Source organism: Phaseolus vulgaris, chromosome 4 (genome assembly GCF_051622355.1).
Source record: "Phaseolus vulgaris cultivar YP4 chromosome 4, ASM5162235v1, whole genome shotgun sequence".
NCBI classification, from domain to species: Eukaryota; Viridiplantae; Streptophyta; class Magnoliopsida; order Fabales; family Fabaceae; genus Phaseolus; species Phaseolus vulgaris.
Genome location: NC_143501.1, coordinates 8018197 through 8046181, shown reverse-complemented (window position 1 = coordinate 8046181; position 27985 = coordinate 8018197). Strand labels below are relative to the sequence as shown.

Below are 27985 nucleotides of genomic sequence, written 5' to 3'. Positions count from 1 at the left end.
AATATCTAATAAATTTGAACATTAAATTTGAATTTTTTTAATTGGATCTTTCCATTTAATAATTTCTAAAAGTAATTGTTGCTTATTCATACATCATCTCATTTTCTCATGGAACCACACATAGCTTTTGTGACACTCTCTCCAACCGGTCTTCTTCCACAACTCGTCCTCTCTCTCTACCACCAATATTTCAGAATTCAGAATACAAACACCTCCTGCAACACAAAATACTATTACTACAATGCAGGTTAGTTACTTTCTACTGAATTTCAATCGCCTTCAAGTTCTTACTTTTTTTTTTTTTTTTTTTTCATTTTTGCTATTCACATTTTGATCCTTATTCTGTTTTCCTCTTCCGGGTCTCTCTCATTTGGGACTTTTCTTCCTTATTCCAGACAAGAACGGTAAAAGTGAAGCAACTTTCAGATCTCGCCGGTGAAAGGGAAATTCACGAGTTCTTCTCCTTTTCTGGAGAAATCGAGCACATTGAGATTCGAAGGTGGTTTTCTTTTTTACATGTCCAAATTTCTTAATTTCTAATTTTTATTTTTCAATTTATGAAACTCAATATATGTTAGTTCTAATGTAATTATTGGTAGCTAAAAGAGGGCAAATTAAGGGGTCCTCTTGGTTTTGATTCTCTGTGTGGCAGTGTGAGAAATGTAATTTTTTTATTTATACACACACTATGCACTAAAGTAAAAAAAAAAAGTAGAAAAGGATAGGTTTAACTATTATTGTACTGTAATGTATGTGCTTTGCTACAGTTCAGTCATCGAAATTGCTTTTTATATCTTATCGTTCTTGGTGATTCTAGCTTAGCAAATGTGACTACAGATGAAGTGAATGCTTGCGGTAGGAAACGGCTATGTTTCATTGCTTTGGATTTAGATGTCGCAAGTCTTTAACTTCATTTCTTGATGCTTGCTGTTAGCAATCAAGTTTCTTATGGTTGGATGCTTGTGTCTGTTTGTTGCAGTGTATTGGGGAAATCAAAGACAGCTTTTGTCACATTTAAAGACCCAAAAGCGCTTGAAATAGCATTACTGTTATCGGTATGTCTCTTATCTTTGTTGGTGTGTTAAATTTGATTTGTAATAATTTCATCTTGACTGAGAGAAAGGAGGGAAATTGGTTTTCTCAGCTTCTGTTGGTGTTTAATTCATTTGTGTGTCAAGTTTTGAAAGATGTTTTTTACAATTTTGGGAAGGATAATTAGACACTGAACTGAGTTCTTTGAACTTTTAACTTTTGAGTTTGGATTTAAGTTATAGGTACAACAACAACATTTTTTCCACTAGATGGGGTTGGCTATCTGGATCAAATAATGACATAATGTTCTATTGTAATTCATGTCTGCATAGTTAAATTGAATCTTACTGTAAATAATGTCCGTAGTGGCTTTTCCTATTTTTTTATTTGTGCCCTTTGCCTGTAAATATTGGACTACCCTTTATCTGAACTACTCCCCTTATTGGGTGCTTTCCTGCAGGTCTTCTAAACACATGTCCAAACCACCCAATGCTGTATTTTATCATCTTTTCCTCAATAGGTGCTGTGCTACCCAATTCTCCATCCAAACTTTACATTTTACGATGTCTTGCATGTCCACTTGTTCATAGTAATGTTCTCATCTTTTCGAGATCATTCTTAAGTTGTTGCTGGCTGTATGTCACCCAATCAGTCCCATATGACATCACAGTTCTTATGGTTATACCTCCCTTTACTTTCTTGACATCTTGTATGATGGATCTAAGTGACTGAAATCATGTTAGTTTCAGTATGGCATGGCATCAATTTTCACCTCTAAGCTAGAATTAACATACCTCTTGCTAATCTGACCTTTCGTATATACTCCATTTTACTTGTGCTAAATGAATGGTGGTTGTATTTGTCAAGTGAAATTGTTAAGGATTTCTTGTAAATGGCATGTGCTTAATTGAGGTTCCAGTTGGATGAGATTGAAATCCTCAAGATGTCATTTTATGGCTTCTGTTACGTAGAGAGTAAGCATAAAATTTGTCTGATTTTGTACATAAAACTGGATCAAAATAAAAGTTATATGATGTTTATAGAACCGTAAGCTTTGTGCTCGTTTTATCATTTGCAGTGCAGTGACAAATTTCTTGCAACTGCCATTCAGGAAGTATGATGTCACTTTAGAAGAGCAGGGCTTATTTTCTTAATACTTAACAATGTATATTTTATTGCATTTTTTATTTAATATTTTGGTTTCAATGCCTTTCCTCTGTGGGTATTTTTTTTGTCTTTTTGTCGCGATCATATTTTAGTTTGTGTTGAGTTGGGAACTTACTTTACTTAGATAAACTTTTGCGCTTGGTGATGTGTAAGAGTAAAATTTCTGTTGTCTGTCAGGGAGCAACAATAGTGGACCAGATTGTGAGTATAACTCCAGTTGAGAACTACATACCAATACATGAGAATGAGATGCAGGTCAATATGTGAAGAACTCCTGTATCATGTATCAGTATTGCTAAGAAATTCAGAACTGATTGATTGCAATTTATGCAGGAAGTAAGGATGCTAGAAAATACTATAAATGTAGCTCCTGACAATGTTTCCCCAAATATTGAGGTAAAATTAAGATCTAATGTTTTGCATGATGTATTTTTCCCGATGTGATGTTCTTCATGGAATTTAAGGTTAGATAAAAAGGTGTGGAAACATATTATTAGTGTTATAATCTAAGGGCTTTCCATATGCATCTTCCTGTACTTTAATATACCATAATACTTTGACATTGCCATTATTAATTTTAAAGTAATTTATATTTATACCAGTATCAAAAATATTTTGGGTTTCTCATATTGTGTTAGGGAAATATTACAGGCACCCTGTTTACTTAATGCTAATAATTTTTTCTTTTATAAATTGATCTTATGATTTGATGTACTACATCTCTCAGGAGGACAAAGCTAGCCCCACCAATGGAAGAATATACATTAATAGAGCACAAGATGTAGTTTCTAGTATGCTGGCAAAAGGTTCAGCAATAAGACAAGATGCTTTGAACAAAGCTAAAGCATTTGATGAAAAGCATCAGTTAACTGCAAACGCATCTGCAAAGGTCATTTCTTTTGACAAAAGAGTTGGACTGACTGATAAATTAACAGTTGGCATCTCTGTCATGAATGAGAAAGTGAGATCTGTTGATGAGAGGCTTCATGTTTCAGATAAAACTATGGCAGCAATATTTGCTGCTGAGAGAAAACTGAATGATACTGGATCAGCTGTCAAAACAAGCAGGTTAGTCAGGTCTTTTATAATAAATACAATGTCATGTAATTTATACATATAGGGTGGTGGATGTTTACTTTTTACGATGAGTCTTATCTACTCCTATAAAATAATTTTCTTATGAAAGTTGAGATCCATTAACACAGGTGCATGCTCGGTTCAAAGAAAATAATCTCGTGTTTTTACCAATTTTTATGTGAGAGCTTTTGAAAAATAAGCCATTATTTCTCTTGAAAAAAGCTTTACATGGCACATGAAAGTTTTCAATAAGATCAAGTTCATAAAATATAAAACTTAGGTGATTCTTAATGAAACTACTTTACTTACCTATGACATGAGTTGAAAAGAGTTTAGATATATGAGAAAAAATATTTGTTTCTATTAATTTGATTGTAAGCCAGCGTAAGAGGGTTTATATAGAGCTCTACATCCCTAGAATAATGATTACAATATCCCTTTTAGTATCCTACACTATCTTAGATGTAGTGATCACAAAGATTGATAATATCTCCTTGTAACTCAACAATAAGTTTTCAAAATTCAACACTCTCCTTCAAGCTGGTGAAGGAATATCTATCATTCCTAACATGCATGTAAGATCATGAAACCGTTATGTGGGAAGACCCTATCACGATGTGTTTTCTTATCATATTGAACTCGAATACTAATACCTAATTTATTATCACAATAAAGGGTCATTCATTTTTCACACTTCACTTTAAGATCATTCAAAATAATGTTTAACCATAACAATTCACACAGACCTTGTTCTATATCACAAAATTCAGTCGCCTAGACCTTGAAACTACATTTTTTTTACTTCTCCTAGTCACCAACTTTCCACCCAAGAACATGCAATATTTTGAGGTGGACCTCCTATTAGTAATAGAACCTGTATAATTTGCATCAGTATATATTTCCATATTTAATTTTCCATCTTTCTTGAACAACAATATCTTTTTTGGACTTGTCTTCATATATTTAAGGATTCTATTCATAGTCTATAAGTGGTGCTTTCTAAGCTCGTGCATGAACTGATTGATCACACTAACAACATAAGCTATGTTTGGTATGGTGTAGGCTAAGTATACAAGCTTCCTTACAAGCTTCTAATATTGGCCATTATTTACTGCAAAGTTATCTTCATCGCTTCCAATTCTATGGTTGTGTTCTATAGGAACTCTAGTGTCCTTACAATCAATTTTCCATGTTTCTTTGAGAAGATCTATAACATATTTTCTTTGAGAGATAAAGATGCCTTTTCACGAGTAGGAAACTTCCATTCCAAGGAAGTACTTTAATCTTTCGATCCTTCATCTCGACTAAGAAGGAAGCTTCCCTTTCAAGATCAGTTTTTCATGTTCATCATATCTTGCAACAATCATGTCATCTACATAGACTAAGAGAAGAGTAAGTTTCCCTTCTAAGGAATGCTTGATGAATAGGGTATTACCTTGACTCTGTCAATACCCTAAGGAAATCATAGCTTGAATTAGTATCCCAAACCAAGCATGGGGCACTGTTTGAGTCCATACAAGGCTTTCCTCAACCTATATAGTGTATTCTTTTCCTCAATAGACCCAAAACCATGAAGAATCTCCATGTAGACTCCTCTCTAGATGCCCATGCAAAACGACATTTTTCACATCGAACTGTTGTGACTCCCAACCAAAAGGTGTTGCTAATGAGAGAATGATTTTGATAGTATTCATCTTTGCTACTAGAGTGAATTTCTCCTCATGATCAACACCGTCAAACCAATATTTCATTGTGTAATTCCACTTGCATCTCACTACCTTTTTATCTTCTGGCTTGCTGACAACCTCCCAAGTATGATTTTGTCCTATTAGAATAGGTATTAAATAAGGGTATAAAGTAGTTGTATTGGAAAACTACTATATGCTATACGTATGAGCTGTATTTAGGACTATAGTTTTGATCTTTGATCTTCCATGTAATTGTATCAGACGTCTACCAATATAAATATGAGCACAATATAAATATGAGCACATATGAGAGGAGTGATCAAGCTCTCTAAAATATAGTCTCTTTTATTTATCCCACTCTATTGGTCTTAGTCTTAAGAGAAATATTCACTGTCCTCCATCACCACCACCGTCCGCCGACACAAATCTATCGGAAACCACCAAATCTGAAGCACCTCTCTAGGCGATGGCCAACCTTGTCGGTCCCCGAAGCTGAAATAACTCCACGCTCCGCCACACACTCACTTTTCTCCACTGTTGCTAGGTGCGTGACATCCACACACCGTCTTCCTCTCATCGGAGTGACGTTACACCTCCTTGTCTTTGTCTTGATCGTTGGTTGAGGTTGAAGGTCTAATCCAGGGTCCTCCTTTTGTCTCTTATTGGTTGTTTTCTCCTCTGCCAACAAAAATGGCTTCTGAACCTGCTGTCTCCTTCTTCGGAGCTCCTATCACTACCTTTTAAAAAACTAAATGGAAAAAGTTATCTCTCTTGGTTGGCCTCAATCGAACTTTGGTTCCTTGGCCAAGGTTTCCACAATCACCTTGAACAAGATGGGAGTAATGTAAGGTTTGATCAAGTTGAATATTGGAAGAGAACTGATTTTCAGTTGTTATTGTGGCAATTCGTGGAACCTAACTTATTGGGTACTCTTAGGTCGTTTAAAACGTGCCATTCCTTTTGAAAAAAGGCTCAAAATATATTTGTAAATGATATACAACGCCTTTACAATTCTGCCAATAGGCTTGCTTCCCTTAAACAAAGAGACCATGACATGATGTCTTTTGTGAGTGAAGCCCAATCTGCTGTTGAAGAATAAAAAATGTTCCTAGAGGTTGAGTCATTGGACGAGATCAAGAAGAAGCTAGATAAATTCTATATGTTGATGATTTTCCGTGCCATGCATCCAAACTTTGAACATGTTAAAGATCAAGTTTTAACGGGTCATGAAGTCTCATCCAAGGAAGACTTGACGACACGACTCCATCGGGTTCCAACTCTTCAAAGTAGGAATGTTCAAGAACCTGTAGAATCTTTTGTCATGGTTTCTGCACATGGAAGGGAAGGATGTAATGCTAGACACGAATGTAGTGGTAGGGGACGTCCTCAATGATCTTACTATAAGAGAATGGGTCTTGTTCAAGAGAATTGCTTCTCTCCGCATGACTTTTCTTACAAGACATCCAATATCTATAAAACCGAAGTTGCTGAACCCAGATTCTCTGATGAAGAATATCAAAAGTATGAGGTTGAAATCTAATAACTTGGCACAATCATCTACAAATCCTAACTTGTCAACAACTTACATCTCACAATCCATGGAAAGTCAAAGCCCATGGATAATTGACTCTTGTGCTTCTGATTACACTTTTGGTAATACCTCTTTGTTCTCTTCCCTTTCTTTTCTAGAAAACCTTATTCATAACCTTAACTAATGGATATAAAATTTCCTCCTAGGGAGTTGGTTAAAATTCCCTTTCTTCTTTCTTAAATCTAAAATTTGTTCTTTTGTTCCTGCTTGCCCTTTCAATCTTATCTCTTTAAGTCAATTAACCAAGTCTTTAAATTGTTTAGTAACCTTTGATGTCAATTCCTTTGTTATACAAGAATGTGGTACTAGGTGGTTAAGTTTCCCTTCTTCTTAAATCTAAAATTTGTTCCTTTGTTTCTGCTTTTCCCTTTCAATCTTATCCCTTTAAGTCAATTAACCAAGTATTTAAATTGTTTAGTAACCTTTGATGTAAATTCCTTTGTTATACAAGAACGTTGTACTAGGTGCCTGATTGGAGAAGGACATGAATCTAGAGGTTTATACTATTTTGGAACTAATCCACATGTGTCTTGTTTTGCATCTTCATTTGCTAAACTTTTACATGATCGTCTGGGCCATCCTCGCATGTGAAGATTTTTAAAAAAATGGTCCCTGGTCTAAGTAATTTTTAAACGTTAGAATATGAGGCATGTCAACTAGGAAGACATGCTAGATCTTTTTTTTTTTTCTAAAAAGTTTGAATCAAGATGCAATTCTGTTTTTTCTATCATCCATTTCGATATTTGGGGACCAAGTTGTGTCTCAACTTTTGGTATTTTGTTACTTTCATTGATGAATATTCCAGATGTACTTGGGTTTACATTATGAAAGATCGTTTTGAACTTTTGTCTATCTTTACATCCTTTTTTAATGAAATAAAACATCAATTTGGCCAAGTAATTAAAACTTTATGGAGTGATGATGCCAAAGAGTACTTTTCCTCTAATTTCTATGCAATTTTAAGTTCACATGGCATTTTACACCTATCTACTTATCCTAAGACACCTTAATAAAATGGTATTATAGAGAGGAAAAATAGATACTTGGTTAAGACTACTCGTATCTTATTGCTTGGTGCCAATATACCAATCCATCATTGGGACGATGCTATCTTAACTGCTTGTTTTCTTATTAATAGAATGTCGTCCTCATCTCTCAACAATAATGTTCCTTATCCCATTATTTTTCCAAATGATCATCTCTTTCATGTTTCCCCCCAATGTTTGGTTGTGTATGTTTTGTTCATGATTTATCTCCAAGGTTGAATAAACTCTACGCCCGTGCTGTTAAATGTGTCTTCTTGGGTTATTCTCGGCTTCAAAAATGGTATCGTTGTTACTCTCCCGAACCAAGTACTACATGTTTGCTAATGTCACCTTTAAACAGATTCCCTTCTCTTCGTATGTCCAAGGTGTTTCTTCCATTAGTTGAATCTAGTGTTTCTCGTACTCCTGACAATCTTGAACCTATTCAAAATCCTCCCGAACCATCGTCACCTCCTCTTATCACCTATTGATGAAGGAACCAAATGGCTAGTCCAATGCTTCAAGGTGAATCCTCTTCATCAAGTTCTCCATCGTCACTCAATACCACGACTCCTAGTAATTATGATTCAACATGACCTATTGCCCTCTTGAAAGGTACTCGTTCTACTCATAATCAATATCCAATTTATAATTTTCTTAGCTATCACAGGTTGTCTCCTTCCTATTGTTCTTTTATATCATCTGTGTCTTCTATTACTATTCCCAAAAATATGAATGAAGCAGTTGATCATACTAGATGGAGACAAATGATTGCAGAGATGTAGGCTCTTGACTAGAATAGCACATGGGAGTTGGTTCCTCTTCCACCTGGGGAGAAGACAATTGGATGTCGATGGTGAACTTGATTGTCTCAAAACACACTTACTTGCCAAAGGATACACTCAAATGTATGGCCTTAATTATAGTAATACTTTTTCTCTAGTGGCCAAAATGACTACTGTTCTTCTTTTCTTTGCCATGGCAGCTATTCTTCATTGGCCATTTCATCAATTGGATATTAAAAAAGCTTTTCTCCATGGAGATCTAGAAGAGGAGATTTATGTGGGAACAGCCCCCTGGGTTTGTTGCTCAAGGGGAGCCTAGATTAGTTTATAAGTTGTGTTGCTCCCTCTATGGTCTCAAGCAATCACAACGTGCTTGGTTTGGAATATTTAGCCACATTGTTCAAACCTTTGGGCTAAAACGAAGTGAAGCAGATCATTCAATTTTTTACTGTCATTCCTCCTTTTGCAAATGTGTCTACTTAATAATGTATGTTGATTATATGGTCATTACAGGAAATGATGTTGCTAGAATATCTCAGTGAAAAGGAACACGTGTAAAATTTTTCAAACCAAGGGTCTTGGAAGCCAAAAGTATTTCTTAGGTATTGAAGTAGCTCAATCAAAAGAGTGTGTTGTAATCTCTCAAAGAATAAAGCTCTAGATATCCTAAAAGAGACAAGTATGTAGACTAGTGGGTAGTCCAATGGAACCAAATAAGAAATTAATGTGAGCTCAAGCTGAATCTTTCTCTCAGCCGGAAAGATATAGAAGAATGGTTGGAAAACTTATTTATCTTACTATTACTAGACCTGATTTGTCTTTTGTAGTTGGTTTGTTAGTGAGTTCATGTAGGCTCCTTGTACTCCTATATGAAGATAAAGGGAACACCCAAATCTCTGGGTATTGTGATGCTGACTAGGCAGGATCCCCTACTAGGATATTGTGTTTTCCTTGGAGGAAATATTTTTCTTGGAAAACTAAAGCAAAATGTAGTTACCCGATTAACTGCTGAAGCTGAATATAGGACAATGAAATTTCTTACTTATGAACTTATATGGGTAAAAAATTCCTTCAAGAACTTAACTTTTGTGAGATTAAAAAAGGCTAGGAAGTAGTTGTATTGGAAAATTACTATATGTTGGACGTATGAGTTGTACCTAGGACTCTAGTTTTGATCTTTGATCTTCCTTGTAATTGTGTCATAATTATACCAATATAAATATGAGAACATATTAGAGGAGTGATTTAGTTCTCTTAAATAAAGTCTCTTTTACTTATCTTAACTTTTTCTAAGGCACTCATGCCTTCTTTCATGACTTGAACCCAATTTTTAACCTTTAATGCATCTTGAACTAATGTAGAGATTCTAACAGCATCAGTAGCAGAGAGAATACTTTGGTGTTGCATAGAAAGGTGTCTAGTGAACTCAAATTGAGAAATGAGATACTAGGTATAAGATTAGTTTCCTTTTCTTAAGGCAATAAGTAGGTCATCAAGGTTAGGTTCACAATTATTATTGAAGGGATTTTTTAAAGGTTCAAAAGTATTAAGAATTACCTCTAGCTCAGAAGATTGGAATTGTTTTGGACTAGGTTAGGTTTATGCGTTCTCTTTGATATTGTATACGAAGAGACTTTTGGTGTTGATCCTCACTTAGGACTAGATTTGCCCTTATTAGAAGTAGCCTAAAAAATATCCTTGCAAGTCAGGGGTAGTATCAGTGTAAGAAGATTCCTTCAACAAAGTGACAAAGGTTTACTCAGATGACACAAAGAACTTAGCTTCTACAGAAGGATTAAGTTTCACGAAAAGTGACATCCATAGAGGTATAAATTCTTCAACTTAGAAGATGGTAACAAAAGTATCCCTTTTTATCATAGGCATAAGCAATGAATATGCACTTATTAGCTCTGGGATCTAATTTCCCATGAAATTGACTAAGAACATGGACAAACACAACACACCCAAAAACATGACTTTGGGGGATAGAAAAAGACACAACAAATGGAAAAGAAAGATGATAGAGACTCAACAACACTAAGACCATCCAGAACACAAGAGGGTAATCGATTTATAAGGTAGGCAGCAGTAAGGACAACCTATGTAAGGACCCATAATTTTTAAATATTAAATTAAGTTTATGTAAATATATCTAGATAAGTTAAAATATGCTCTTGTTAGAAGTTTTCAAAATTAACCTATGCAAATTTTAATTTTAACTTATAGAGAAACATTTCAATTTTGTCTTCTTTTTCTTTCCCTATAGGTGTGTATACAAGTTTATTTGAAAGTGCCATTAATTTGACTTGGGCTGTATGTTATTAGTTGCTAATGGCCTTCCTGTCCTTGGTTCTCAGCAGATATTTGACAGCTGGAACAGCGTGGTTTAATGGTGCTTTCAGTAAGGTGGCAAAAGTTGGCCAAGTTGCTGGCACTAAAACTAGAGAAAAGTTCCATTTGGCTGTATCAAACTTGACAGCAAAGGTGGGTTGGGTGCTTGTTATGTCACCAGATCAAATAATAACAATAATAGTAAATTACAAATTTTGAGATTGCACATGACATTTCTTGGCTTTTCTAAGTCCTGAAGTAATCTCCCTTAATTTGTCTGGAATAATTTAACTTGACACCCTTGTTACCCATAAAACATGTTACATCGTGTACTCATGTAAGGGAAGTTCTAAGTGGAATTATTGTAAACATTGAAAAAAACAAAAGTATCATGTGTAATTTAAGAACATGAGGTATCAGCGTAATTTAGCCTACTAATAGTTATTTGTATTGTTCTTTTATTTCAGCATGTTTGAGTGAAACTAGTTATTCTATCAAAAGAGGAATTGGATTTGTGCTCCAGTTTTTAATCTTTAACTTCTCTTGCCAATTCTTCTTAGTTGCATCTTGTGATCCACTCATGCAGGAACCAGCAGTTGCTGCATAAACCAGAATTTTGTCATTTGTGGTCAACCTTTGATGAAGCTTTCAGCATAAATGGTTTTGAATTTGATTGTAGAAATTTGAGTTATTGAGAGACTCTTGATTTGGACAAGAGCTGCTTTCTCTGTCCTTTAACAGTGGCTTGTAGCAAATATTGTGATTCAATTTATTCATATTTTTTATATTCTTTGTTTATCCTTGTTTGACTGTGATGTATCAAGTTCTTTTATTTTCTTCTCCCCATCTGTTGAAGTATTTAGCTGTGATCAAGCTTCAAAGAATTACAGAACGAGTTATTATCTTGAAGGTTACAGTATATTATTTAAATTATTGCTTATTAGTTACTTTAAATCTAGAAGATTAGCTTCACAACTCATTCCTTCATTTTCTTGATTCCCTTGTATGCTGTTTAATGTCTCATCATCTATGACCCTTTATCCATTTTTTTAAGTCTTCATAACATTTGTCAGCATTGAAATTGGTACAAAAATAGATAATAATAATAGTAATAATAATAATAATAATAATTGTTATTATTATATTTAACTGTAAAAAAAATCATATTAACTGACTAATAATTGATATAATATAATTCTATATACTAGTTCTTTATTTTTAATTTCAAATTTTATTTAGAATTTCGTATTATTCTCAATTCTTTTGTAAATGTGGTTATACATATGTTAATTATTTAACATGATAATGAACGGATAACAAAATGATTTCAGAATCGATAATAAGAAAAGTCAATCATAAAATACTTTTGAAAAGCAAAGCAAAGCAATTTATATATACTTTTAAATAACGACAAGAAATCTTAATAATATAAAGCCACAAGCCAATTATACAGGATTTTTGCAATCAATTTTCCTAAAAAGAATTATTTGTCTTTTATGTGAATTGCTAAGTCATTATATCTAATTATTTTCTATTATTAAAGGAAAAAGAAAGAATAGGATAAATCCCTTGTGTATATTAAACATATAGGATTATGTTTATATATAAAAAAAACATATAGACTAAGTCCATTACATAAATAGAAATATCTAACAATATATCATAATATCTAATAATATCTAAGACTCCCCTCAAGCTGGTGCATATAGATCATATGCGCCCAGCTTGTTACAAATGTAATCAATCTTAGACTCTCGTAAGGGTTTAGTAAAAATATCTGCTAATTGATTATTTGAATTAACAAACTCAGTCTTGATATTTCTCGATATAATCTTTTCTCGATGAAATGACAATCAATCTCAATATGTTTGGTCCTTTCATGAAAAACTTGATTTGAGCTAATATGAAGAGCAACCTGATTATCACATATAAGTGTCATTTGAGTGACCTCTCCAAATTACAATTCTTTAAGTAACTGTTTAAGCCAAATAAGCTTACAAGTAGTCGAGACCATAACTTTATATTATGCTTATGCACTAGATCTCGCCACAACACTTTGTTTCTTGCTCTTCCAAGAGATCAAATTATCACCAATGGAGACACAATAACCAGAAGTTGATCTTCTATCAAATGGACATCCTGCCCAATCAACATCGGAATAACAAATGAATTTAGTATGGTTATTATGACCATATAACAAACCTTTTCCAGGAGAGCCTTTAATGTACTTCAGTATATGAATGATTGCATTCCAATGATCTTCACATGGAGAATTAAGAAATTGACTCACCACACTAATTGCAAAGGAAATATCAGGACGAGTAACAGTGAGATAGTTCAATTTTCCAACTAATCTCCTGTACTTCTCAGGATCTGAAAGAGGCTCCCCCTGATTGGGTAGAAGTTTGACATTGGGATCCATGGGAGTATCAACAAATTTTGAATTCATCAACCAAATTTCCTCAAAAATATCCAATGCATATTTTCTTTGATAGATAACAATACCAGTATTGGATTGTGCTACCTCAATCCCTTAGAAATATATGAGTTTGCCAAGATCTTTGGTCTGAAAGTGTTGACAAAGGTGTTGTTTCACTTGTGATATGTCATGGTGATCACGACCTGTAAGAACAATGTCATCAACATATACTACAAGATAAATACACCCAACACTTAAGTGACGATAAAAAAACTGAATGATCTGCTTCACTGCGAGTCACACTAAACTGTTGAAAAACATTGCCAAAATTTCCAAACCAGACCCTAGGAGACTGCTTGAGGCCATATAAGGATTTGCAAAGACGATATGCCAATCCAGAAGACTCCCCCTGAGCAAAAAAAGCGGGAGGTTGCTCCATATAAATTTCTTCCTGCAAATCCCCATTAAGAAAGACATTTTTGACATCCAATTGATAAAGAGGCCATTTTTGAAGAGCACCCATGGCTATGAATAAGCGAACAGAAGCCATCTTTGCCACTAGAGAAAAAGTATCATCATAGTCTAAACAAAAAATTTGGGTATATCCCTTAGCTACAAGACGAGCTTTGAGACGATCAATAGTAGCATCAGGACCAACTTTGATAGCAAAACTTGCAACCAACAACAGATTTCCTAGATGGTAAAGGAACAAGTTCCCAAGTTCTATTATTATGAAGCGCATTCATTTCATCAACCACGGCCTGACGCCAACCAGGATGAGCTAAGGCATCATCTACAGATTTTGGAATGGATATAGAAGAAATAGATGAAAGGCAGGTATAAAAGGGTTGAGATAGTCTATGATAACTCAAAGCAGTATAATGTGGAGAGGGATTACATGTAGAATGTATAACTTTACAGATAGCAATAGGAACATTAGGTTCAACTATCAGAGAGGGGGATAAGGTGTTGGCACTAGAAGAGTGAAAAAAAATAACGGTTTAGAGAAGGTGACAAACATTTATATCCTTTTTGTGATCTAGTGAACCCTAAAAAGACACATTTGGGTGACTTAGGAGATAATTTATCAAGACTAGGACTAAAATTATGAACAAAGCATGTGCACCCAAAAACTTTGGGAGGTAAAGAATGGAGAGGGTCATGTGGAAATAAAATAGAATGAAGAATTTTGTCATCTAAAATTGAAGATGACATGCAATTAATGAGATAACATGCACTAAGAACAACATGACCCCAAAAACGTTGAGGAACATCACCATAGATTAAAATAGTATGAGATGTTTTAATAAGATGTCTATTCTTGCAGCTACCACATTTTGTTGAGGTGTATAAGCACATGAAGTTTGATGAAGAATACCACGATAAACGATAAATTTTTAAAAGAATGAGAAAGATATTTACGTCCATTATCACTGCACAAAATTCGAATGGAAATTCCATAATTTTTAATTACATTGTAAAATATTTGAAATATAGAAAACAACTCAAAACGATTTTTTCATTAAAAACACTCAAGTACAGCTAGAATAATCATCAATAAAAGTAACAAAATACTGAAATCCTAAATTAGACTTAATATGATTTGGTCCCCAAATGTTAGAGTGAACTAAGGCAAAAGGAGATGAAGCACATTGTGAGACAATACTAGGAAAAGAACTACGAATGTGCTTCCCTAACTGACACGAATCACACGATAAACTAAATACATTAGACAAACTTGGAACAAGCTGTTGCATCTTGGCAAGACTAGGATGACCCAAACGAGAATGAATGAGAGATGGAGAATCCATAATCGTGCCAACATGTACAAATATTTGTAGTTGATAAAGTCCATGAGACTCACATCCGGTGCCAATCATTCGTCTCAAACTTCGGTCCTATAAAGAAACAAAATCTTTGGTAAAAGAAATAACACAATCAAGAGAATGAGTGAGACGACTAATGGATAATAAGTTAAATGGAGACCGAGGGACATAAAGAATATTATCAATAGATAAAAAAGGAAGAAAATTAATAGTACCAACACCATGTGATGGTACCTTAAATCCATTGGCCGTGGTAATCGAAGGTAAAGAACCCGTAGTAGATAGGGAAGAGAAAAAAGATTGATTACCGGTAATGTGATATGTGGCACCTAAATCTAGAACCCGGGGGCCAAGGGAAGTAAAGTGAGTGAGGCCAACAAAAGATGTACCTAAATGTGCAACATAAGTAGTGGAAGTAGGGTTCTGACGATCCTCATACCATTTAAGAAATTCATTGAAAATAGCAGGCTGGCCTGGGGTATCAAATGAAGATGAAGTATAGTCCACAATAGAAGGTTGCACAAGAGCAATGTGTGATGGCATTTTCATGAAGGTCTTCTTGAATCATGTAAGAAAATGGTGCGGAAGCTATGAAGGTGTGTGTGCAAGATCCTCCTAAGAGTGATGTTGATCTTGAAGGTGCATGATAGGTATGAACATAGGGAGGTTCGGCCAGCCCAAGGAAAGGTGAAGGATGTGAAGTTTAGAGCCTAGAGTTCTAGGGAGAAGCAAAGCTTGGCACAAAATGGCAGCATAACTTTACTCACAATAAACTTGCAAATACAAGGTGTAGGCCTTCCTATTTATAAGCTAAATGGCCGTAAGTTTTAAGCTAATGTCTAATGAAATGAAAGCCAAATTAAATGCAATTCACAAAGCACATGTGCCATGTGCTCATGACCGGCCAAACCTAGAGAGTTTCTAGAATGTTTCACTCAAATATGCTTTCTACACTACTCTAATTACTAAGCATCCCTAATGGGCCTTTATGCAACATGTACAAAGCTTTCTCTCTTCCATCCGTGGCTTCTTTCAATTGGGCTTGAATATGCTTAGCCATTGACCTTGTGATAGGCCATAGACGGTCTAGGTCTCCTCCTAGACGCTCCATGGGTAGCCTTTCCTCTTCACGTCCTAGACACTCCTTCCTTCTAGCTAGACGCTCATCATGGTCTAGACGCTCTTCATGATCTAGTGTTGGGCTTTGGCTTTCATGGCTAGATGTGCTTGGCCCTCCTCCATCAATGTGGGCAACCACAATAGATTTAGGAGGACAACCATGTAAGGCATAACATCTGTCAATTTTGTGACCAAGTTTGCCACAATGGCCACACTTGTGTTGCCCTTTGCCCGACTTGTGAGGACGAGTACGATCATTATGCTGAGAGACTAAAGCAGAAGAGTCATCAACATGAGGCGTTATATCAATGGTGTGTTTACTTGGCACACACAAAAGGGTAGAACAAGTGAAAGTAAAATTGGACACGATAGGAGATTCCAAAATTTGATCACTGAGAATAATCATCAGGAAGGTCATGTAAACCCAATAACATGAAGAACTTGGACCTTTGTTCTAGTTCTTGAGAAAGATTGTGGGCAGGAGGTAATAACTCATTAAAATCATGAAGAAGAGCATGAAGTTTACCCAGATATTCCGACATTGTACCTTCAAGACGTTTGGGAGCAACAACTATAAGGAGATTTTGGCACACACCATAATGGCGTTGAGTATCATTGGTGTATAATAATTTTGCTTGTTCCCAAACTTCTGAACATGTCTCATAGGTACGAAAAATTTGTTTTAAAGATGATTGAATGGTAAATTTGATAACAATGCATAATTGAGCATCAATTTTCAACCAATGGGAAACCTCATTTTCAACAACATTGGGACGAGTAAGATGATCAACATAACCTTGAATCTTAAGCCATAATTTAATATATGAGGTCCAAGTATCATAATTGGTTCCATTCAATTTGTTAATGGAGAGATGAACATTGTCATAATTAGTATAAAAAGGCGGATCCGACATAATGGCAGCAGAAGAAGCCACAATGGCAGTGAAAGCGGAAGAGGGAACGGAAGAAGCCATAGATGATAAGGACAAATCCAGTCACCGGTCAATTGACGGCAACAACAATGATGAAGGCTCCAATAACGATTCTAGCGAAGACTCTGGCGAGATTCTGGCGGCGGCTCCGTGCGAGGCGGTGGCTGGAAAATTCTAGTGAACAGTGGGTTCACCAATAAAAATTGAATCATAAACCTATGCTCTGACCATATTAAAGGAAAAGAAAGAATAAAGCAAATTCCCTGTGTATATTGAACACATAGGGTTATGTTTATATAGAAAAAGAAACATATGGACTAAGCCCATTATATAAATAGAAATATCTAACAATATCTATAATATCTCATAGTATCTAATAATATTGAAATATATCTAATAATATCTAACATCTATATATAAGTATTATGCTTAATTCATTGTAGAATTATATTAGGAACTAATTCTCTTATATTTTAATTGAGACACTGAAACTTTAGAGTTAATACAAGTCTCTTTCTATTTTTCCTTTTATTTTATTTGTTTTATATTTTTAACCTAAAAAGAATATAAAATTTAAGGTAATTTTTTAAATTGTAATATATATATATATATAATTTCATTGTAATTTTTTATAATTTTTCTCTAGATTTTTCAATTGTCTATTATTGATGAACCCATTTCTATTTCTTTTTGCACTTCCATATTTTTTCTTTTGTACTTTCATAAATATATATTTTTTTTACTTTGCCCTTGTAGTTTATGAAAAATAACTTTTAGAGTGCAACAAGTCATTTTTTGGTTAAAAAATGTTTTTAAATTGTACAATCTAAAAGTCATATTTTTTTTTGAATAAAATTACTTTTACTTTCGGATTGTTTAATCTAGAAGTTATTTTTTTCTTGAAAAAAATATTCTAGTTTGCACAATCTGAAACACATTTTTTTTCCTAAAAAAGCTTCTGATTTGGAGTGTTTTCCGGATTGCACAATTCGAAAGTTATTTTTTGCACAAAAAAAAGCTTATAGATTGTGGAGTTCGAAAGTCATTTCCAAATTGTACACTCCAAAAGTCATTGTTGAGGAATGAAAGAGCTTCCATCGGAATGTAGTGTAAAATGTTGACCTCTTCTAAGTGGAAAAAGTGTGAGATGTAGGAAATGTAGGACCAAAAGAAGACACAACCGAAAGGGGCAACAATGGAAGGAGACGAAGAAGGACCAATGATGACGTAGAAGAAAAAGACAAAGAGTAAAGAACCATCAAGGTGTAGGAAGAAATACCCAAATTTATGTAGATAAAGTCTACATCTTTCATTACTTTTTATTCTTTTTGCAATAAAAGTATGCACATTCCTTATTGATGATATCTATGGATATCTTCACTGCACTATTCCACATACAATCACTCCTCCACAATACACCAACCTCATCATGATGTACTAAGAGTTAGACCGAACAACATTTCCAAAATGGACCAATCTATGGCAACATAGTGCATGTTGATGGTTCAATTACCCATGTTGTTGCCTAAGATCATTATAGACCATCTCTTACCTCTATGAAAATTGTTCACATTGGCACAATTTACACAATTTTTGTAGGGATCGCACAATTTCACCAATATATAAATCAACTTGAAACATTTTGACCATGATAAATCCAAATGCAACAGTCAAGCTTGAAACCATGTTTGTAAAAAGGAACCTTCACAATTCTATCCTCCAAAATCCTTGTACAATCTTACTTGATGTATGGACATCTAATTCCTATCACTATGATAGAAGTCTCGTTGACAAGTTTTCATTATAACTCTTCAACCTCATTATAAAGAACTCTTTCAAAGCACTTTTTCCTCTATGACGCCTAACACAAATTCATCCATAATTTGATGAAAATTGATATATGTTTGTATATACAAAAAGAAGATGATTAATAATCCAATTATTAACACAAGGCTTTTAGGTGAAAAATGAAATGTGTCTACATTAACATACTATATTGTGTGATATATATATATATATATATATATATATATATATATATATATATATATAGGTGATGCAACGATGAAGTCACCCACAAATACAAAGACAAAACTGTTATGAAAGAGGGCGAAGGATACGAATCAATGCACCACTGCAAGTAGTTTTCGTGGGTTTGAATGTAGATGGTTCTGACATTGTTGTCGTAGTCATGAGTTGATTTTCAACCTATGTACAAAAACACAATGCATGTATGTAAGATGGAAGAATTGAAACAAAAACAAAAAACAAATTGAATTTGAAATCACCAAACTTAAGGAATAGTTTTTGGAGAGATTAATCAAAACATAAGAAAAGAAAGAGAAATGAGAATGAAAGAGTGTGTTTGTAGAAAAGAAAAAGTAAAAGAGTGGGAATGAGAGTCAGTGTCTTCCAAAAAGACAAAAGAATATAAAAAAAGAAAGTAAAGATTGAGATAAATTATTTAAAAAATGCATGTAACTTATAATTTTAAGGGAAGAGAAGTTATTAAAATTGGAAAAGAGAAGTTATTAATCACTAACTATTATTTTTTCTAGAATAAAATTAGAAATCAAATGTGTAAAAAAAAAAGGAAATCCCTTTATATTGTTATAGATTATAGTTAATATAATATGAAATTAAAATATATATAATTTTATAATTTTATGAATAATGAATTAAAAATAATACAATTTAAATATATATAATTTTGTAAAAATAATATTAAAAATATATAATCGTTATTTTGTAAACAAAATTATTTAGTTATTAGTTTTATTAATTAAATAAATATATATTTTTTAATTTACTAAAAGATAATTTTTTTATAAAAAAAATCACATAAAAAATTACAAAATAATATATATTCTTGGGTATAGATGAGATATGAGAAGAGAACTTTATCGTAAATAAATTGAAAATCGAGTCTCACAGGGAAATATTTTATTGAATTGAGACTATTCGACAAAAAAATTTCCTAGAAGCTGCAGATGAAATAACCGGAAAAGGAAAAACAGAATAAAAGAGGAGGTACGTGTGTAACAGACGCATTCAAGACCTAAAACTACTTACGATTTGAATAACAAAGTTGGGTGGGGAAACACCAAACAGAGATGGCTCAACCGTCGTCACCGTCGCCTCCACCACAGCAAACTCCTCGTCCAACGCCTGTACTATCTCGTTCTCTCTAATTATCTTAACGTCGCTAGTGATTCAATTTGATTCTGATTTGTGGAAACGAACAGCAGTACGTGGAGGTTAATTGCGCAAGTTCCGGAAAGAAACGGCGGTTCGCGGCGGGGACCGACGCGGGATTTGCGGTGGCGTTGATCAATCGGAAGTTGAAGGGAACGGTGGTGCCTGCGTCGCACATAGAAGCAGTGAAGGATGGAGAAGTACCCATCGCATTTGGCCCCACATCGTTTCTTTCTGACTTCGGTGATGGTTGGAAACTCCAAACGGTAACCCTCACTGATCTTTCTTCAGGCAAGTATATTAAGCTCTTTGTTTTTTAGAACCTCGCTTACCCAACTTGTCTATAAACATTGCAATATCAATATGTTAATTTTAGTTTATGAGAAATCATTTTTATTCTTATTTTTTTCTTCTAAAGTATTTTTGGGATAGTTTTTCCTCCATGTTTTATGTAGATTTTCATTAACATATTCATTATTTTTCTCCAAACTCCAGAAAATGAAAAAGGGAGATATCAAGTATCTTATGTTATTGAAATCGCTAGTGTGTAGCTTAAACTCTCGGGAAGACAAAAATATTGAGCTAATATCGAGTATTTCTCAAATATGAATGCTTTATTTATACTGAAAAAAAGAATTAATATAATAAATAACGAAGATTTGATATCTCTAGCAATAAAGATATCACATGAGAATAAATAAGAATGTTTCTAATAGTATATATAATCTAGATATTCGTGATTATACAAGATGTGTTCCTTATTTCTATAATTATAATAATACTCAAGATTATATAAGATCATTTCATTATTTCTATAGTTATAATACTCTCCTTTAAGTTGAAGTATATATAAGTTGTATGTGTCTAGCTTGTTGCAAATATAACAATAATTGGTTCTCTTAGTTGGTGAATATGTTTGATCTTTCATGAATAATAGAATTGCAGACAACATGTAATGTTTCTTCGTTGTCACATACAAGGTACCTCGTCACATACAAGGTGTATTTGGGAACTTTTTTCCAATCTAAGTTGTTTGAGAAGTTGTTTTAACCATATGAGCTCACAAGTGACTAATGTCGTTGCCTAGTTTTCTATTTACTTTGCCACAACATTTTGTTTGAATGGAGCTTTAGACTCTCTTCTCGCAGTGGATAAATTAATTAGACTGTCTAGTTAGACCGTCTAATGGATCAACTAATAAAAACATGTAGTTAGATCGTCCAATAGTAAGAATTAACACAAAACAACAAGAGTAAAGAGATATCAATACTAAATAGACACTGATACGACACATACATGGACACGAAGATATGTATAATCTTTAAAATGTAGGACACGGGGACACGAATCTATATATTATATAGTTATAATTATATAAATTGACAATAAAGATTTATGTGCACAAGTATGTTTCAAATTTTTTTTGGAATAGAAAGATGTTTTTCATGACTGGTTCAAAAGGATTTGTTCCTTATTTTTACAGTCATAATAAAAATTTATACAATAATTGAGTTTTTAGAAAATTAATGTATTTTTTATTTTTAAAATCGTGTTAGAACCGTGCTAGAATTGTCAAAATTCCAACAAATATGTTTTTAATTGGACATTTCACCGATATGTGTCATACAAGTGTCGTACAAGTGTCGGTGTCCGATATGTGTGTTCGACATAGACACGCCATTTAAGAGGAGTGTCCGAGCCTCATATATAATAAGTATTCTTACCTTTTTTGGTTACAATGAGTATCCTTACCTCTCCAGGTTACAACACTTTTTTAACCTCCCCTTTAGATGAAAAACTATCAAAAGAAACAAAGAAAACATTCTAAAAAAGAGTACATAGAAAGCTCATGGCTATAACTTCACAAAGTGAAGAATTACAATGATTTTGCACTGCACTCAAAAGACTACACGCGTTAATAGTAGGATTATACACTCACCGCAACTCTTTGTCTTTTCAGCAACATCACTGATATGTCTTTTGTTGCTCGACTTTCCTTACTTCGTTGTGCACCTTCAGTCTCTTTGTATATATTTTTGAATCTATCCTTTGTTCCTTGAATTGATTAATGTTGAATTTTGTAGTATCTTCTATCCTCATGTTTCTACTGTGATCCCTAAAAAATAACAAAAAGCTTGGATTTACAATCTTCCAATTTGTTTGAGCTTCGAATATGTTTGAAAAATATGATTCAAAAGTAATCACAATATGGGTTAGTAAAAACAAATCAATAATATTTTCATGACATTAAAATAGAGCATTAAAGATTTCAGTTTTTCAAAATATTTATGTTTAGAAAAGATTAAGATATTTTGCAAACATGATAAAAGATAATTGAAAAAGTTAATTTGATCAAATTCGTTTAAAAAAAGTTATACCTTAAAGATAGCCCAAAAACAGGGGCGAATAGCACATTGCGTGATCTCAAATCTTTTCATTTTTGGGTACAAGATCTCTTTGATTGAATGCGTGTATAAGAGATATGTATATTTAAAAGATTCTGTTGAACTGTTTGATAAAAAAACTATTACACATTCAATTTATTCATTAGACCGTCTAACATGAACAATTTCTTAGACTGTCTATCATGAACAAAGATTGTAAATGCTCAAGAGATCTTTTACATATCACAATTGTATAAAATATTGTTAGATCACTATTAACACATTCAGACCGTTTGATGAATATATGTTATAGATGCTCAAATCGTCTAATAGACTGTCTATCATGCTGTAGACGCTCAGGTCGTCTATTAGACCGTCTAATGAATAATGCAACAGTAGAAACACTACTTAGATCTTCCAATATTCAAGCAAATCATTCAAATGATTTTTGTTATCATCAAAACATAAAAGTATAAATCAGGGATCGTCTAGCGTCTCATCAAACTGTTTAGGGACAAACCATCTAAACATATCGTCTAGATAGTCCAAGTTCTCAACAAGGAGAAGTGGAGGAAAAGGTTTTTTAAGAGAGAGATTATTCCAACTCTGAAGGAAGAGGATTAGGAAAGTCAAATTTGGAGAAGACTATTCTTGAGAGACTCAAGAACAAGTTGAGGAGCTATTTGTGCATCATAACTCTACTCATTCAAAAGAGAATTTTACAATGCATCAAGGGTCCTATTTATAAGTTACATGGGCTGGTCATTGGGAGTAAGAAGAGGGAAATCCAAATTTGAATCCTGTAGAAGAGTGCTGCATGAAGTGGATCAAGTGCCACTTGTCCACCCATGCTTTCCACATTTGAGCATGTTCTGACAATGTGGTAAACATGCACCTCTCCTATACCATGACCGATCTAAGGTTTCTCTTAGGCTTGAACAAGCCCAAATATTCTAGACTACTTGGCCAAATTACAAGCTTGTTTATTCCTACTTGTTACATTTGATTACACACTAGGGTTGGCCCATGTTGAGAGTAGCTTGCGCCTACTAAGATCAAAGGAGGCCCAATCTTCTTGGATCCTTCGACCCATAGCCCTAGTTGTTGGTCCTTGGCCTGAGGTCTTCCATCACTTCTTAATACACTTTAGGATCCATACAATTGCATCCCAATGATCTGGACAAGGATAACATTTATCATTTTTATTTCTTCTAGATTGTCTAAAGCATATTTTCTTTGAGATATCACCAAACCATTATTGGATTGTGCTACTTCTAGACCAAGGAAATACCTCAAGTGTCCAATATCTTTGTTTGGAACTTTTGAGCAAGATATTGTTTTAGTTATGCAATACCCTCCTTATTGCTACCTATGATGACAATGTCATCCACATATACAATGAGATAAATAGATCATTGGGAAGAATGACAATAGAACAGAGAATGATTAGCCTCACTTCGTATCATTCCAAACAACTAGATGAGAATCTGAAAATGCTCAAACCATGCACGGGATGATTGCTTCAGTCCATATAGGGACCTGCATAGGCAACATACTATATTAGATGACTCCCCATGAACAAGAAATCCAGGATGTTGCTCCATGTAGGCTTCCCCATCAAGGTTACCATGTAGAAATTCATTTTTGATATGAAGTTTAAATAGAGTCTAGTGGTGAATAGCTGCAAAGGAAAAGAGAAGTCGAATAAATATTTTGCAATAGGAGAGAAAGTGTCAGTATAATCTTAACCATAGATTTGTGTATATCCTTTGGCAACCAGTTGAGTTTTATAGCATCAATGTTACCATTAGGTACGGTTTTAAATATACAACCATGGACAGTCAACAATTGATTTGGCAGTGTTACCATTAGGTCCGGTTTTAAATATACAACCATCGACAGTCAACAATTGATTTGGCAGCTAGAAGCAGAACCAAATCCTAAGTACCATTACTTTGAAGGGCACACATGTCATCAATCATTGATTGTCGCCACTCTAGGTGAGATGAAGCTTCAACTATAGACTTAGGAAAAGGAATAAAAGATAACAAGGACAAACAAGTATATTTTGTTAGGGGAAAACCTATGATAACTTAGGTTCGTATAGTGGTTAGAAGGCTTATGGGTATAACGTGTACTTTATGAATAACAATCGGCCAATCATTCTTTGATGAGAACGGATTCAGGACGAGAGATGATGTCGGGGAAGGCTCTAGCATGACCTCTGTTATATAATTATATGTTGAAGATGGATCCCGTACTAGAATATCAATAGGTCATGAATGATATTGATATACCTGAAGTGATGCAAGAGAAGCATCCGAAGTTATGGCAGAGTCATCTGGTAGTGATGAAAGAAGATTGATGATGGTGGGAAAGTGACTACATATGTCATTATTAGAATGACGAGTCATATAATCTAGATATTCTTGGTTATATAATATCTACTCTTGATTTTTATAATTATAACAATATTTCTAATTATATTGGATTGTTTTCTTATTTCCATAATTATAATCGAGTATTTGAGTGAGTTATTTTGAATGAAATCGATTTTGGTTTAAGTGAAGCTATTCTTGTTTGGGTCTAAAAGCAGTTAGTAGTATTTCTGATTAGTAGACATGTTAGTGTAATTTCATACAAACGAGATAAAAGATTTTGCATGTAAAACAAAATTTAACATGTTGAATGCAATTTATCATATCAGTATGTTTTACTTGGTATGATAGTAAAAAGAATGTACTATTACTTAATCTTTCTGTTTTATTGTTTGCAGAAGTGAGGAACGAACAATTTCAACAGATGAGAATGCAGGCACCAGGGCTAGTAAGTTTATTTTTAAACTAAAGGAAGAAGTATTTTGTAAATTTTGTCCATATACATATTACACAATGCTCTTAATACAACAACAATTCAATATTTCCATATTGTAATAAGTAGAAGTAACAGAATAATAAAGTGTTATAATACATTATAACTAAATGGGATTAAACAACATAAATAACTAAATCATTTATAAATTCATAAAGCATAAGTTCTTAATGTGAATACAATTCAAAAAGGAGCTTATTTCTTCAAATAATTTTAGTGTAATAAATTAATGTTATTAAAAGTTGGGCAACTATTACATTTGATTTTAAACTCATTAATAAGTTGTTTTTTACTTGAGAATGTATGTGTATTCAGCACGAGTTTAAAGAGTTTACCTATGTTTACTTAGAAAAGAGTTGATAGCGAGTTAACTCGTTTTCTCTATCTATGATCGTATACTTATAAGAGTTGAGAATTAATTTGAGAGTTTGATAACCTTAGTTGAGAAAATGTTGAGAAAACAAAACTAAGAGTTTAAAAGTGGAAATGTGAATTTTCATTAATCATAAAATTAGTACAGAGAGGCTTATGTATGAAGAGAAAACGAGTGATTCATCACAACCCTATTATAATAGAAAAACCTAAGAAGCAACTGCTATAACGTAAAACTAATACTAATAGACTAATATCAACTAGCAATCAATTGCTTGCTGTAATAGTTGGGCTGTTCCATACAGACCACTATACACTAATAATCCTCTCTCATGCTCAGGGAGGATGAGATAATTTTTATTTTTAGCTCTAGAAATCGAGGTTGACTTATAATTCCATAAAATTGGTAGGAGATAGTGTGGCAGAAACTTAAAGCATAGGAGGTAGTGTTTCAATAGATGAGATTTTTGTTGGGGCTATTGTAAGGTAAACTATTCAACTGAAGTAGGTGGTCACAACCGTTTTTTTTGTACCACCCGGTGATTAGATTAGGCCAAAGAAAAAATGACACTGTAGGTTGACCTGTGATCATCGAAATTGGAAGCCCAATCAATGTCTCAGTAACATTGAATTTGGAGAATAGTGAGACAGTAGTTTGACAAGCTTAAAACTACTCTTTTATAGCTTGGCTTTCATTCCGGCAAGGTTGGATTTATTGTATCCGGCGAAGGAAATACCACTGAGTTTTCCAGAGTTGACATGAGAGAAAGTGATAGAGTGGAGCTGGACCAATTCGCCAGGGGTAGAAAATTATGAGGTATCAAGATCAATCTCTTGATAGAGCATTTTGGAAATAACGAAACTTAGTGTTTAAGACTGAATGAGCAATTTCATTAATGATAAGGCAGTACAGAGAGGTCTATGTAGGAAGAGAATGAGTGGCTCCCAACCATTCTGCTACAATACCAATGCTACCATTCTAACTTCTGCTAATCATGCAGACCAGTATACACTGATAGGAAAAGAACAAAATACTAAACATTTAACTAAATCTAATGAAAATTTTATCTGAATCAAATTATTTGAACCCTTAAGCAAACTTTTAGTTTTATGTAGTAACTTTTTGTTACCATTCAAGTGCTGCTGTCGGCTGAGCATGTTTTCCTTTTATTTAACTCATCCCAGGTTTCAGGTGTCCCGGGTACTGCAAGGAGCGTATCCAATCCAATCACCTTTGTGTATATTGTTAAAATAATTTTTGCTTTTATTTTGATATTTGTACTTGGTGCAATTTTTACTTTGTTTCTCGATAACCTTCCTGCATTCATATTGTCTCTTAAGTCAATCTAGTGCCCTTTTATGATTATGTATATATGAATTAAAATAAAGGGCTCAATCAGCCTTTTTGTCGAGTACTTGAATTCAAACTATTTAATATTTCATATTTGTTGAGCTAATAATTTTGAAATGCAGAGTACTTAAATATTAATTTTCTAGGGGCCTTGTTTTAGTGTTGATTATAGCAAATATGTCTATTTGTGGGAACATTCATGCATGGATTCCAGAACTTGAGGCTTTTCCATCATCGTGCAATCTTGGGCATTATCATTCCAAAGGTAGAAGTGGAACTATTTCCTGATGGGATTTTTGTAAACCGGGTAGAAAAGATTTACATCCTATCTTTGGAGGATTTTGGACGGCAACTGTTAAATCAGCATATCTGTGTGATCATAGTTTATGATATTGTTCGTCATCTCACACTTCTTGCAGGTGGTGGAGAAAACTTTGAATGACCAATCTGCATGAAATTCACAATTCTTTGTTGAGATTGGAATGGCTTCCTAATTTGCTATTTTGAATTTGAGGGGGTTTAGTACAGACAAAACCGTCTGTCCTGTTTTCATACTTTGGAAAAAGTGGAATATCCTCAGCCGTAGTCTCAGGCAGATGTTTTGAAAAGATTTTTCCTACAAATCCACAAACTTGATTCCTTAATCAGCTTAAAAGCTTGGTTGTGGGGAATTTCTGATTCTTGGTTCAAATTTATTATTCTTCAAATTTGGATTAATTTTTTTCCTCCAGATTTAAAAAACGTTTCTTTACTTTTTGAACATTTGTAAAATGTTAATTTTACTCCTTTCCCGTTTTTATGAATTTTGTAATTTTATATT

The 27985-nt window shown here is 33.7% G+C and overlaps 2 protein-coding genes and 2 pseudogenes across 9 annotated transcripts; 3 read left to right on the top strand and 1 right to left on the bottom strand.

The window, feature by feature from the left end:
* Positions 1 to 84: 84 nt before the first annotated feature.
* Positions 85 to 11481, top strand: LOC137837094 (binding partner of ACD11 1). 6 transcript variants are annotated; one of them, XM_090301324.1, is made up of 9 exons: positions 85 to 247; positions 396 to 499; positions 980 to 1055; positions 1493 to 1552; positions 2377 to 2454; positions 2533 to 2595; positions 2927 to 3267; positions 10726 to 10849; positions 11283 to 11481. In XM_090301324.1, the coding sequence occupies exons 5-9, from the start codon at positions 2449 to 2451 to the stop codon at positions 11301 to 11303; spliced, it is 555 nt and encodes a 184-aa protein (XP_090157450.1). In that variant the 5' UTR covers positions 85 to 247; positions 396 to 499; positions 980 to 1055; positions 1493 to 1552; positions 2377 to 2448; the 3' UTR covers positions 11304 to 11481. The 6 variants fall into 6 exon arrangements, 5 of the variants coding, with proteins under 5 accessions (XP_090157450.1, XP_068502052.1, XP_068502051.1 ...); XR_016520413.1 differs by lacking the exon at positions 1493 to 1552 and having other exon boundaries at positions 108 to 247; positions 2927 to 3088; positions 3195 to 3267; XM_090301323.1 differs by having other exon boundaries at positions 111 to 247; positions 10723 to 10849.
* LOC150027867 (uncharacterized) lies at positions 5514 to 6484 on the top strand (annotated as a pseudogene).
* A 1931-nt stretch (positions 11482 to 13412) lies between the features above and the next one.
* LOC150027866 (uncharacterized) lies at positions 13413 to 17034 on the bottom strand (annotated as a pseudogene).
* Positions 17035 to 19884: 2850 nt separating this feature from the next.
* On the top strand, positions 19885 to 27303 carry LOC137837093 (maltase-glucoamylase, intestinal protein). Of its 3 annotated transcripts, none has more exons than XM_090301348.1 (4): positions 19885 to 20162; positions 20238 to 20453; positions 25348 to 25397; positions 27000 to 27303. In XM_090301348.1, the coding sequence occupies exons 1-3, from the start codon at positions 20106 to 20108 to the stop codon at positions 25351 to 25353; spliced, it is 279 nt and encodes a 92-aa protein (XP_090157474.1). In that variant the 5' UTR covers positions 19885 to 20105; the 3' UTR covers positions 25354 to 25397; positions 27000 to 27303. The 3 variants fall into 3 exon arrangements, with proteins under 3 accessions (XP_090157474.1, XP_068502049.1, XP_068502050.1); XM_068645948.2 differs by having other exon boundaries at positions 19895 to 20162; positions 20238 to 20478; XM_068645949.2 differs by having other exon boundaries at positions 19966 to 20162; positions 20241 to 20478.
* The last annotated feature ends 682 nt before the right edge of the window (positions 27304 to 27985 follow it).

Bases quoted from the DNA above. Each gene is read 5' to 3' on its own strand.
- LOC137837094 (XM_068645950.2), top strand. The intron at 500-979 runs GTGGTTTTCTTT...TGTTTGTTGCAG, and splicing joins GAGCACATTGAGATTCGAAG to TGTATTGGGGAAATCAAAGA. The intron at 2,596-2,926 runs GTAAAATTAAGA...TACATCTCTCAG, and splicing joins ATGTTTCCCCAAATATTGAG to GAGGACAAAGCTAGCCCCAC.
- LOC137837093 (XM_068645948.2), top strand. From the start codon at position 20,106: ATGGCTCAACCGTCGTCACCGTCGCCTCCACCACAGCAAACTCCTCGT. The intron at 20,163-20,237 runs GTACTATCTCGT...GGAAACGAACAG, and splicing joins AAACTCCTCGTCCAACGCCT to CAGTACGTGGAGGTTAATTG. The intron at 25,398-26,999 runs GTAAGTTTATTT...AACTCATCCCAG, and splicing joins GAATGCAGGCACCAGGGCTA to GTTTCAGGTGTCCCGGGTAC.